General features: G+C 33.2%; 1 protein-coding gene across 3 annotated transcripts; it reads left to right on the top strand.

The window, feature by feature from the left end:
- Nucleotides 1-10,225: 10,225 nt before the first annotated feature.
- On the top strand, nt 10,226-12,549 carry LOC108467688 (uncharacterized). Of its 3 annotated transcripts, XM_017768421.2 has the most exons (3): nt 10,226-10,701; nt 11,032-11,772; nt 12,297-12,549. In XM_017768421.2, exon 2 carries the CDS (start codon nt 11,111-11,113, stop codon nt 11,744-11,746), a length of 636 nt encoding a protein of 211 aa, XP_017623910.1. In that variant the 5' UTR covers nt 10,226-10,701; nt 11,032-11,110; the 3' UTR covers nt 11,747-11,772; nt 12,297-12,549. The 3 variants fall into 3 exon arrangements, with proteins under 3 accessions (XP_017623910.1, XP_017623909.1, XP_052874340.1); XM_017768420.2 differs by lacking the exon at nt 12,297-12,549 and having other exon boundaries at nt 11,032-12,061; XM_053018380.1 differs by lacking the exons at nt 10,226-10,701; nt 12,297-12,549 and adding an exon at nt 10,796-10,906 and having other exon boundaries at nt 11,032-12,061.
- Nucleotides 12,550-13,031: the final 482 nt, after the last annotated feature.

Raw genomic sequence — 13,031 nt, 5'->3', positions numbered from 1 at the left:
TACTGCTAGTCGATCAGAAGCTAGGCCCTTGCTCGTACCTATACCATTCGAGTAAGAGAAGAAGCGACAGCTCCAGACATAATTGCTGGTACTTTCTATCTTTATGATATTCCTGTATATGCTTTAATAGACCTTGGGTCTACACATTCATATATTTGCACTACATTAGCATCTAAAAAGAATTTATTTGTTGAGCCTACTGATTATGATGTACAAGTTGCAAATCCGTTAAGGCAAAGTGTGGTAGTTAATTTAATATGTTGTAACTGTCCACTAAAAGTTAAGGGCTGTGATTTCCCTGCTGATTTGATGTTATTACCCTTTCGGGAATTTGATGTAATCTCTGGCATGGACTGGTTAATGAAATAAGATGTGGTAGTGAATTATCGAGTAAAACGAATCAGTTTGAAATGCCAGACAGGAGATATCATTTTGGTTGAGTTTGGGAATGTGGACGATACTGTTAAAATGATTTCATCTTTTTCTGCCCAGAAATTATTTTGTAAAGGAAATGAGGCATAATTAGCCTATATTCTTGACACTCGGAGTTCTAAATCAAAGTTAAATCAATTACCTGTTGTGAATGAATTCATTGATGTGTTTCCTGAAGAATTGTTGGGTTTACCACCCGATAGAGGAGTTGAATTTGTGATAGACGTGCTTTCGGAAACACCTCCCATATTAGTGACACCGTATAGAATGGCCCCACCAGAGTTAAAAGAGTTGAAGACACAGTTACAAAGTTGTTAGAAAAAGGGCTTATCAAACCGAGTATGTCGCCATGGGGTGCATCTGTTTTATTTGTGAAAAAGAAGGACTGGTCACTGAGATTGTGCAAAGATTACTGGCAGTTGAATAAGATAATGATTAAAAATAAATATCCTTTACCTCGTATTGATGATTTATTTGATCAGTTGAAGGGTGCCGCAGTATTTTCAAAGATAGATCTCAGGCCCAGGTATTATTAATTAAAAGTAAAAGAATGTGATGTGCCGAAAACAGCTTTTAGAACTCGGTATGGCCATTATGAGTTTTTAGTCATGCCATTTGGTTTGACCAATGCTCCAGTTGCTTTTATGGATTTAATGAATCGGATTTTTTAGCCTTATCTGGATAGATTTGTAGTTGTGTTCATTGACAATATATTGATCTATTCAAAAACTGAATCCGAGCATGCTTAGCACTTGAGAGTTGTGTTACAGATTTTGAGAGAAAATCAGTTATATGCAAAATTTAGCAAATGTGAATTTTGGCTTCATGAAGTGGGATTCTTGGGTTACATTGTGTCTGTAGATGGTATACGAGTAGATCTGAACAAGGTGTCAGCGGTGATTAATTGGAAAACTCCGAAGAATGTTACAGAAGTACGAAGTTTTCTAGGGTTAGCTGGTTATTATCATCGATTTGTGAAATACTTTTCAATAATTCCTTCACCGATGACTCGGTTTCTACAGAAGAATATTGAATTTATATGGTCTGATGAGTGCCAACGAAGTTTTGATCAGTTGAAGAAAATGTTGGTAGAGGCTTCAGTGTTAACTTAGCCTGAATCAAGTGTGCCATATGTGGTACATAGTGATGCATCTTTGAATGGTTTAGGCTGTGTACTGATGCGGTTAGATAGAGTTGTAGCATATGCATCTCGGCAATTGAAACCACATGAGAGGAACTACCCTACACATGATCTTGAGCTAGCTGCCATAGTTTTTACTTTAAAAATTTGGAGACATTACCTATATAGGGAGAAATGTTATGTGTATACAGGCCATAAAAGTTTGAAGTATTTAATGTCGTAAAAAAAGTTAAATTTGAGACAGAGGTGATGGTTAAATCTATTGAAAGATTACGATTTTGTCATTGATTATCATCCGGAGAAGGCAAATGTAATGGCAGATGCACTTAGTTAGAAATCGTTATTATTTTCTCTTTGAGCATTAAATGCTCATCTGTCTGTTAATGAAGATGGTTCGGTGTTGGCCGAATTAAAGGCAAAACCAGTATTCTTCCAACGAATTCAGGAGTTGCAAGATGAAGATCCAAAATTGGTGTTGAAATGACAGATGGTTCAGGACAACTTGAACTTAGAGTACTCCATTGATGATAGTGGTATGTTATACTATCGCAATAGAATTTGTGTCCTGAATAATCTAGGATTGAAAAACGATATCTTGTTAGAGGCTCATAGTAGTATGTACTCGATTCATCCGGAAAGTACGAAGATGTATTGTGATTTGAAAAAAATGTATTGGTGGCCTGGTATGAAGCGAGAAATTTGTGAATTTGTAGTGAAATGCTTAATTTGTCAGCAGGTAAAAGCAGAACATCAAGTACCTACGGGTTTGTTACAAATTGTAATGATTCCAGAATGGAAGTAGGAACATGCGACGATAGATTTTGTATCTGGGTTGCCTGTGACTCTGAAGAAGAAATATTAGATTTGGGTGATAGTGGACAGATTGACTAAGTTAGCGCATCTTATTCCGGTTAGAACAGATTTTCCACTTGAAAAATTAGTGGAATTATATGTGTCAGAAATTATGAGATTACATGGAGTGCCAACATCTATTATTTCTAATCGAGATTCGAGGTTTACTTTGAGAATTTGGAGTAAACTACAGTAAGCTTTAGGTACTAAATTAAAATTTAGTACAACTTTTCATCCTCAGACTGACGGGCAATCAGAGGGAGTGATTTCGATTTTAGAAGATATGTTGAGGTGTTGTATACTTGATTTCGGTGTTAGCTGGGAAAAGTATTTACCTTTAGCTGAATTTTATTATAATAATAGTTATCAAGCTAGTATTAAAATGGCACCGTTTGAAGCTCTGTATGGAAGAAAATATAAAACCCTGTTGTATTGGTTAGAATTAAGTGAATCGAAATTAGTGGGAGTGGATTTGATTCGGGAAACTGAAGTGAAAGTTCAGATTATTTGAAAAAGTTTGCAAGCTGCTTCAGATCATCAGAAGTTGTATGCAGATTTGAAAAGAAGAGATATAGAGTTCAATGTGGGTGATCGTGTGTTCTTGAAAGTTTCCCCGTGGAAGAAAGTTCTATTATTTGGTAGAAAGGGAAAGCTTAGTCCACGATTTATTAGGTCGTATAAGGTCATTGAAAGAATTGGTCCAGTAGCTTATAGATTGGCCTTGCCTTCGGAGCTTGAGAAAATCCATAATGTATTTCATGTATCTATGTTGAGACTGTATAGATCAGACCCTTCACATGTGATTCCTCATACTGAGATAGAGCTACAATCAAATATGACTTATTTGGAGGAACTAGTGAAAATTCTAGCTCGAGAAGTTAAAGAGCTACGGAATAAACGAGTACCGTTAGTAAAGGTGTTATGGCATCGACATGGATTGGAAGAGGTAACCTGGGAAACGGAGGAATCAATGAGAGCACAATATCCTCATTTGTTTTCATGTACGAAATTTCGAGGACGAAATTTCCTAAGGAGGGAGAGTTGTAACGGCCCAAATTTCAGTGGTTTCGGAATAGTGATGTGAGATCACTAAATCCGACATGTGAGTTTAGATATTAGTAAGTGAAAGTTAAGTGTGATTTTAGAAATGTTTTTGAATTAGAGAAATTATGAATTAAATGAAATTTTTAGATAAAATGAGATAAAAACGAGGTATCAAGACCTCTAATTCCTAAATCGAGCCATAAATATTTTTAAAAATATTTATGGAATATTACTAAGTTAGTATTAAAGTTTTGTTAAGAAATTTTAACATTTCGGCAGTCAATTGAATAAAAAGGACTAAATCGAATAAGATGTAAAACTGAGAGAAGTGATTAAATAGATTTAATAATAAATAAAAGGGACTTAAAGAGCAATTTGACCCAAAATAAAATGGGCTGGATGGTTAGGTAAATATTAGCTGAGAAATAGTGTGAACTAAGGGTAAATTGGTAATGTAGTTAAAATTGAATAGTTAAAAATTGGATTAAATTGGGAAATCTAGAGTTTTCTTCATTTTTCTTCATCCTCTCCAGAAAAAACACCATTGAAGGGTTCTTTTAAGCTGGTCTCTCATATTTTTACAACATGTAAGCTCAATTTTTGATTATTTCTTGTAATTTTTGTGTTTTTGAGTCTTTTACAAATAGGTCTACTTGTTTAATTCATTAATTTTTGATTTCATGAGTAATTTTGAAATTTTCCATGAATAAGTGCTAAAATTTTATGATGATTTAGTATGCAATTGGGGTTCTAAGTTTATTATATGATGATTTTATGAAGAGATTTTATAAGAATTGATTTTTATGATCTAATTGTGAAAGTTGTTGGAATTAGGGTTTTGTGTTGAAAATTTGAATGTTAAAGGTTTTGAAGTAGTTTATAATGTCTTGATAAAATGTTACTTGAGAAGAATTAGCTCAATTGAAGAATAAACTGAGTAGGGACTAAATTGTAGAAACTGAAAAGTTTAGGGTAATAGTGTAATTTCAAAAATTAAAGGACATAAATTGTGAAGTAGAATTGAATTGAATTAGATGCTATGAGGGAATGATTTTATAATTATAGATCAATAAAACGAAGTGAATCGTGGAAAGGAGAAATTACAAAAATAGTCCTTGAAAATTCTACGACTTTTGTAAATCAACCCAGGTAAGTTCATATGGAAAAGTTTAATGTTTTATTATGAAATATTATGATTACTACGGTATCTTATTGTAGATGAATATTATCAAATTGTACTAATTACCAAATAATATTTAACTAAAAGTGCAAATTAGTCGGAACAATGGTTTTAAGTGCTTTCATTTAATGATCATGATGAATTGACGGAATATATGTGATAAGTGCGCTCGCATAAGACCATAGTTGGGCTATGACATCGGTGTATTGTGATATGTACTCCCGTATAAGACCATGGCTGGGCTATGGCATCAGTATGATGTGATAATGTGCCTCCGTAGAAGACCATATCTGGGATATGGCATCGGTATGATATGTGATCCGTATAAGACCATATCTGAGATATGGCATCAGTATGATATGTGATCCATGTAAGACCATGGCAGGGCTATGGCTTCGGTATGTGATATGTGACTATGTGTACGTCCATGCTTTACTATGGCAATGTGATAATGAAGCACTCAATTCCATTATTGTTCCCTAATTTAACTATGGTAGTAAATGAGAAATGGGCCCATAGGAGTTAAATTCGTGAATAGCAACATGGAAATTATTCAAATGAGCTTATTAATGATTTTGTGATTTATAGGAAGAATTAGTTAAATTAAAAGTGATATGATTGTATACAATGTTCGGTAAGATTTATGTTTTTAAGCCTATGAGCTTACTAAGCTTCTATAAGCTTACTTGTGTAAGTTATTTGTTTTGTAGATTGACTTATATACATACGGAGGATCAGATCTACATCAAGGATCACACTATCCAGATTTATTCAGGTAGATTTTGTTAAACAACTTTTTGATTTATATGGCATGTATAAGGGTTGATTTGATAATGTAATTGTATGAATGATTAAGTATATAAGTAAGTTGAATGTAATGTTTGTGTTTGAAAATGAAATATACATGTTTTGTCTTGAAATAATTGATTGGTTGGACTCTATTAGTGTATAAATGTGATTTTGTGCAGATGATATAAAAAAAGGTGAGAAGTGTGGTCTTAAATGGTCTATTTTCGTCCACACAGGTTGACACACGGGCGTGTGTCTAGGCTGTGTGTGACACATGGCCTACCTTATGGGCATGTGATAAGGCCATGTGTCCTCTGCAGCTTAATAATGAGAAACAGAATGCCCAAGTTTAGACACACGGTCTAGCACATAGGCGTGTGGCTTGGCCGTGTGACTCAAACGGGTTCCAACATGGTCGTGTGATGCAGCTGTGTGAAATCTGCACCTTAACTGTAAAATTTAATTATCACACGGCCTAGCAACACGGGCATGTGCTCAGGCCGTGTGAGTCAAGTTTCTTCTTGAATGCAAGTCAGAGTGCTCCACAGGTTTGGAACACGGGCATGTGTGACCACATGGCCTACCCATACGGGTGTGTCCCTATCCACACGGGCGTGTGGCCCTGTTTCACTTAATTTTTTTTTTTAAGTTTTCTAAAAGTACTGAAAGTTCTTAGTTTGGTCCCGATCTAACTTTAACGTATATTTTTGGCCTCGTAGGCTTGTATAAAGAACTTTAAACATGCATTTGAATAATAATCAATTTGAAATAAAGTTTTATAATCTGATTTTGGGTGTTACACTGCATATTTGTTTGTGTCACGGGGTTAGAACTTTAGTCTCGCAAACCGTGCAGTATTAGACAATTCTTTTGCTTTAATGTGATTATAAATAGATGCCTTCCACCTCATTTGTAAGCCTCTTTGTTTACCTCCTTCAAAACTTTGAAAGGGACTATTTGTTTTTGTCAAGCCAATGTTAAGTCATAAAGTAAACACTAGGAAATTGTTTGAGATGTACTTCGCTTATAAAATTTACTTGATTTAACTGCTCAATTTGCATCACCACTAACCCTTAAACCATAAACCCTAACCTTTAAACCCTAGTCCTCAAACCTTAGACATAAATTTTAAACCCTAAATCTTAAAGCCTACACCCTAAACCCTAAACTTTAGAGCTTAAACCCTAAACCCTAAACCCAAACTCAAACTCAAACCTTAGATCTTAGACCCCCAACCATAAACCTAAAATGTAGCATTCCCAAAACCCCACTGAGTTAGGGACTAAATCGTAAAAATAAGAAAAGTTCTATGGTACAAGTGTAAATATTTAAAACGTGAGGGGTTAAAGTATAAATATAGAAAATTTGAAGGGCCAATAGTGAAAATTTTTTAAGGTTGAAAGTGTTTAGAATGATCAAATTGAACAAATGAAGAAATGAGAAGGACTAAATTATAAATTTTACCAAGAAAATGTCATAAAAAGATGGAATTGTAGAGAAAGTACAAAGGTAAAATAGTCATTTCTTAAATAAGATAATTATGGGAAAATATATTTGGTTATAGAAAAATTTGGGCCATTAGATTAAATTGAAAAGTAAGAAGAAATTATGACCCTTGGATGGAAATCATTAAAAGTTAAATTATTAATTATTAATAATATTTTATTAAAAATATTTTGTAGAAAAATGAAGAAAATTCTTCATTTCTCCTACACCTACCGTCCATCACTTCTATATATATATATATATATATATATATGGGGAGAATTTTGCTTCTTAAGAAATTTAGTCTTTTGATGAAAGCTCACTTTTCTCCCAAAATTCTTGAAAATTTCCTCAAACACCAAAGAGAAAAGATGAAGTAGAGATTCTAAAGAATACGTTCATCAATTTAGAAGTAAGAAAATAGTAAATGAAAGTGAAGAAAATGAGAACAAAAAATGGGAAGGAAAGTGGTGAAGATGAGAAAGGCATGAAAATGAAGAAGAAATGAAAAAATTCTTGACAAATGAGGTAAGTTTCATACCGGCCCTACTTGTATTTCAATAGATTGAGTTAAATATGTTGTGAATGAGATTTATGAAACATGTATTTTAATCTAAATACTAGAAATAGAAAGTATTTGATGAAGTATAGAGACTTAAAACACTAAAATGGTTAGTAAGAGAGAATATGATTTGTATTGTGAAAAGTACTAATATTAAGAAATGAATATGTAATTTACAGATAAATATAAGTGATTAAATTGAATAGTAATCAAAACTATGGTAATGATGTATGATTGAATGAAAGATAGTGTAAAGAACCATGACAAAGAAAATTTTTCATTAAAACAGTTTGGATAGAAGTAGTGACTTAAATTTGAAAATTCACTAAAATCATAGAAATTTAGTTAGAGGTTGAATTAAATATGGAATTAAAGCGTATTGAGTTTATATTCATATGGAAGAAACAATGTAAGCAACGAAATTATAGATTTTGAGATATATTAGTTTTTATGTGATAATGACAAAATGGACTCGAGTTCCCCTATTTTGACTTTAGCTAAACATCAAAAATGGTAAAAAAAAATTATTATTGGATGAAATTTATATGTTTGATTTCTTGATGAGTCTATTTTCAAAAGAAATAAATGGTAACATAATATGAATCCTGAGCTAAAAGATAATTATTTTTTAGTGAAGAAGGATCGAAGCTGTCAAATAGCAGAATAAGGGAAATTTTGAGGAATAAACTGTATTAATTGGCTTATGTGCAAATTCTGAAATTTTATTGTAAAATTTTAATTGAGTCTAGTTTCAAAAATAACAAGCGGATCCAAATTTTGAGTTCTATAGAAAAAAGATAAAAAATAATTTAGTGACTAGTACTTGAATGGACAATTTTTACTAAGAGTATACATGTGATTCGTGTAATTATAATTAATGTTACATGAAAGCATGTTATACTAAAAACTAAAGAATCTTATATATGTACAATAAGGATGTGGATTGGAGAGGAGGAGGAGAAATAATAGGAGAATTTATAATGCAAGGAAATTATTGCAAATGAAGGATTTTACTAATACATAAATGAAATTCAAAAACATTTTTAAGACATTAAATGACTAATTGATATAAGATGAATTGAGGAAGTCCTAATTGATAAAATTAGTAAATTTTGACAATAGAAATGGCATATAAAAAGGGTAATCTAATTTTTGAAAATGCATGACCCTTAATGGATTTATTTGTAAAATTGTAATAATTCTATTAATTTGATAAACTTTAGTATCAAAAGCATGTATATGGGATTTATTAAGGAAACATCATATGATTCTTCGAGTGGTTTGATAACAATCTTTGAGAATAAATTTTGTATCTTGAACATATAGGGTTATTTTGAAATAAATATGAGAGGCTAGGGAATAAAGTGCAAATTGACTCAAAGTAAATTTTCTCTTATTTTAAAAAATAGAATCAAAATTTGGTAACGATATTAGAGACATAATACCGATACCTTGAGAAAGGTATCGATACTTCAGTCAAAGTATCGGTACTTTATTCAGGGCATTGATACATATGGATTTTATTTGATTTTCTAAAACATCAAAGCTTAAATCAGTATTGATACCAAGATAGGGGTATCGATACCTAAGCTAAGGTATCGATACCTCAGTGCCAATATCGATATTGGAGCCCTGTTTTGTACATATGTAATGATGAAATAAAATGTTGCTAAAAGTTTTACTCGGATTGAATCAAGAAAACTTTAATAGGAGAATAACACGACAATGATAACAAAATATTCTTTGTTAAAGGGTCGATTTATCAGTATGTGGCCATAGTTACTCTGGCATTAAATATGACATTCATATATCTTGACCCAGCAGTTGGGTCGAGTATAAGGGTGTTACATAAAAACTCAAACCTGAAACTCGAACCTCAAACCCTAAACATATAGCCCTAAAACTTAAAACATTAAAAACCCAAATCACAAAACCCTAAAACTCGACACCAAACCTTACACCCTAAACTCAAACACTACACCAAACCTCAAACCCAAAACCCCTGGCCTTAAACTTGAACCCTTAAACCACAGACCCCATCAACCCCCAACCCATAAACCCAAATCCTAAACCCTATTTCATATTTCCAAAGATAAAGAAATTAAATTACAATGAACGCATAAATAGAGATGAATACACTACAAATAATTTGTCATATACCAACACTTACTTTTATTGACGGTCCAATTCCGTAAGTATAAGTAGGTCTATACTAATATATTACTTATTCGTCAATATATGATGAGCCTATACCAACACATCCTATTAGTTTCGGTGTAGGAGTATTTATAATGATGATTAATTTATTAAATCAACATAAGTATTATATATACTAAAGATATTATTAGTGTTATCCGTATAGGATGTATTCTAAAAGATTAAAATATGTCATAGGTCCCTATAATTTTAAAATTTAAATTTAGTCCCTATACTTTTATTTTAAGAATTTAATCTATTTATTTTTAGAATTTCAAGTCCAATTATTAACACTATTAAAATTATTTTGTTAAATCTAAGTTAATTATAAAGTATTTTCTTTATTTACATGGCTACCAAGCGAGTATTTTGATAAAAAAAATTAACAGTGTTAACAATTTGACTTAAATTTTGAAATATGAAAAGTACAAGGACTAAATTTTAAATATGTAAAAGGAAAAGCTAGAAAATAGTTTAGCCAAAAAGTTACAGGGACTGAAAAGAAAATTTCCCCTTTTCCATTTGCTCTTTTTCACGCGAAGGTCACGGATAGGTTTTGGCTTTGGTTCCTTTTTTGGTTTTTCACTCTTTACTCTCCTTCTTCCTTCTCCATTTGCCCTAGCCGCCGCCTTCACTCCACTTTGCAGTCGCAGACGTCCCTCGGGCCAGCTGATGCCACCGGAGTTCAGCTCTCTTCCTCTTTAATCTATTTTCCTGCTTAGAAACCTAAAAAAAATCCGGATGTAGGGGAATTCGATAAGGAAACGTCACGAAAAAAAAAAAAAAGAGATTGCGTGATGTTATCTTCCTTTATCATTTTTTGATTTTTTTCGCCCAAAATTCTCTCCCACTCTCACCGCTGCCGCCGACATCGTAACGATTCTTTGTGGCGACCTTCTCAGTACTTAACTGTATCTACTCTATAGCTTCCGTGATTTGGATTGACTCTCGTTTCCGATTTTTAGTAAAGCTCTCTCTGCTTTTTGTTAGCTTCGTCTCATTGAAAATCATCTCTACAAGGTACTAATCGGTCTATCTTTTGCCACTTTCCTTTTCTTCCAGTGATTGATTGAACAACCACTGCAATCAAGATTTCATCTGGCATTTACATCGTTGATAACGACATTTTCTTGGAATGATTTAGTTCTTTATCCGTTTTTATTCTCATTTTCTAGGTTTCATCTGTTTGATTTCGTCAATTTTGTTATTTACTGAAGGTGATAGGGTTCGTGTTTTTCTTTTGACAATTTATTCAATTTTCACTGTTTCTCAATGCCATATTCAGTTGCGCTTAGTGCATGATTTGTATCTTATTATGATTTGCTGAATTACTGTGGTTTTGAATCGCAGTTCCCGTTCTTCTAGTTCCTTTGCTCCAAGGGAAATTACTGGACGCCATCCATTCCGTCCACCACCGCTATCCTCTGCAATGTCAGACCGTGACAGGCAACGCGAGAGGGATCGCGAGAGAGACCGAGACCGAGAGCGTGAACGCGAAAGGGATCGCAGGCGAGACAGAGATGTTCGCGACCGAGAGCGAGACAGAGACAGGGAACGGACGCGCAGCAAGAGATCCCGTACTCCGGAGCGTATCCGATCCCGGCACACGCGCTCTTCTTCGCGTTCCCCTGACCGTGAACGGTACCGTTCACGCTCCCACTCTCAGGAACGCTCTGCCCACCGTCATCACCGGCACCGGCACCGAACACCATCAGATGAACCCCCGAGGAAACGTCACCGCCACGAAAGCGAGGAAAGGGAGAAGGATAGGCAAAAGGCAGTGTCGGATTTTGTGGACGAGATAGCTAAAGAGCAGCAGCAGAAGAAAGGAAACAATGAGAATGAGAATGAGAATGAGCATGGGGATGGGGATGCAGGAGAGCAGGATGAGATGGAGATGATGAAGAAGTTAGGGATTCCAGTTGGTTTTGATTCCACCAAAGGGAAACATGTACCTGGGACTGATATTAGTGGAGTTAGGACCGTGACTAAGCGGCAGCCCAGGCAGTATATGAACCGAAGAGGCGGGTTTAATCGTCCATTGCCTGCTGAGCTCAACCGCTAGAATTAAGGGGTTAAAGCATTTTCAAGGTTAGGATTTTTGTTATTGTGACTGCTAATGTGGATGCTTTTTAGCGTTTCTTGTTTTCATATTTTTGTAAGTGAATGCTTGTTGGTTTATTGTGCTGGGAATTATTTTAGTTATATGGTTGTATATTTTATTAGTATTAGTCTTGGTATACGGAATACTAATGTTGAAACTAACTAGCTCTAAGAAAATTCAAGATGTATCACTTACTCACATTTTGTTCTATTAGAGTTATTGTGAAACCTAAGTTGTTTGTCTACTGAATAAGAGTTCCTATTGATTTTAGCATAATTCGGGATTTAGAAGTGGGTATATGTTTTTTCAAACTGTGTATCCCAAGTTGGGTTGGTCATCCATTTTGATGCAGTTACTAGGTTCTGGCAGTGTATCTGCTTGACTTTCTTGATGCAGTATGCTAAGGTATACCTTTTAGATTATTTTTCTTAGGTACAACAACAAGTTGGATTGTTGTGGATTTTATTTTTTAAGTTTGGCTATTGAATTTAAAGATTATTTTTCTTGGTAGGAATATGGCGCTACAGGGTTCCTGTTTTGGTTCTACTGTTATGTGATGTTGGTGCCGCAATGGAAACTAATTTTGCGGAATTACTTCTTTTAAATTTTGGTTGGTATCAATTTGAAAATTTCTGTAACCTCTGTAATCCTTCATTCAAGAGTGGGATTTCAAATTGTGAGTTAAATTATTAACCGAACCGAATTAGCATTAATCGAATTGTATAATCCTTTAATAGTTAATTGAATCGAAATAATTTGATTAATTCGGTCGATTAACTAAATCAATCGAAATTTATATATTTTTGTCTTTTGATTAAAACAAGTATAAAACATAAGAAAAATACATTGAAATTAATCGAAATATATGTTTTATCTTGAAAGTTAACCAAAATTTTATAAAGACTACATAAGTCTTAAAATTAACACATAATATTAATTATTAAGTTTGATTAATTATCCGATTTTAAATTGAATTAATTGATAATTAAAATTTTAAAAATCATTAATTGTTCTTTTGACTGAACTGAATTCAACAACGAATCAATTAATTGGATTAAATAAATTTAATCGATTAATTTAATTTTAATTAATATCATCATTATAATCAAATGGGTTTATAAATAGCATCAACAATAAACACAACATTAAGTTTTTCATGACATCATAAATATTAAATTTAGTATTACTATCAAATTTTATAATAAGTGTATCATTATCAAATTTTGTAGTAAGTGTACCATCATGC

The sequence above is a fragment of the Gossypium arboreum genome, chromosome 8 (genome assembly GCF_025698485.1).
Source record: "Gossypium arboreum isolate Shixiya-1 chromosome 8, ASM2569848v2, whole genome shotgun sequence".
Classification (NCBI taxonomy): Eukaryota; Viridiplantae; Streptophyta; class Magnoliopsida; order Malvales; family Malvaceae; genus Gossypium; species Gossypium arboreum.
The sequence above is the reverse complement of the archived record's forward strand: the minus strand, read 5'-3'. Positions and strand labels throughout refer to the sequence as shown.

Bases quoted from the DNA above. Each gene is read 5' to 3' on its own strand.
- LOC108467688 (XM_017768421.2), top strand. From the start codon at position 11,111: ATGTCAGACCGTGACAGGCAACGCGAGAGGGATCGCGAGAGAGACCGA.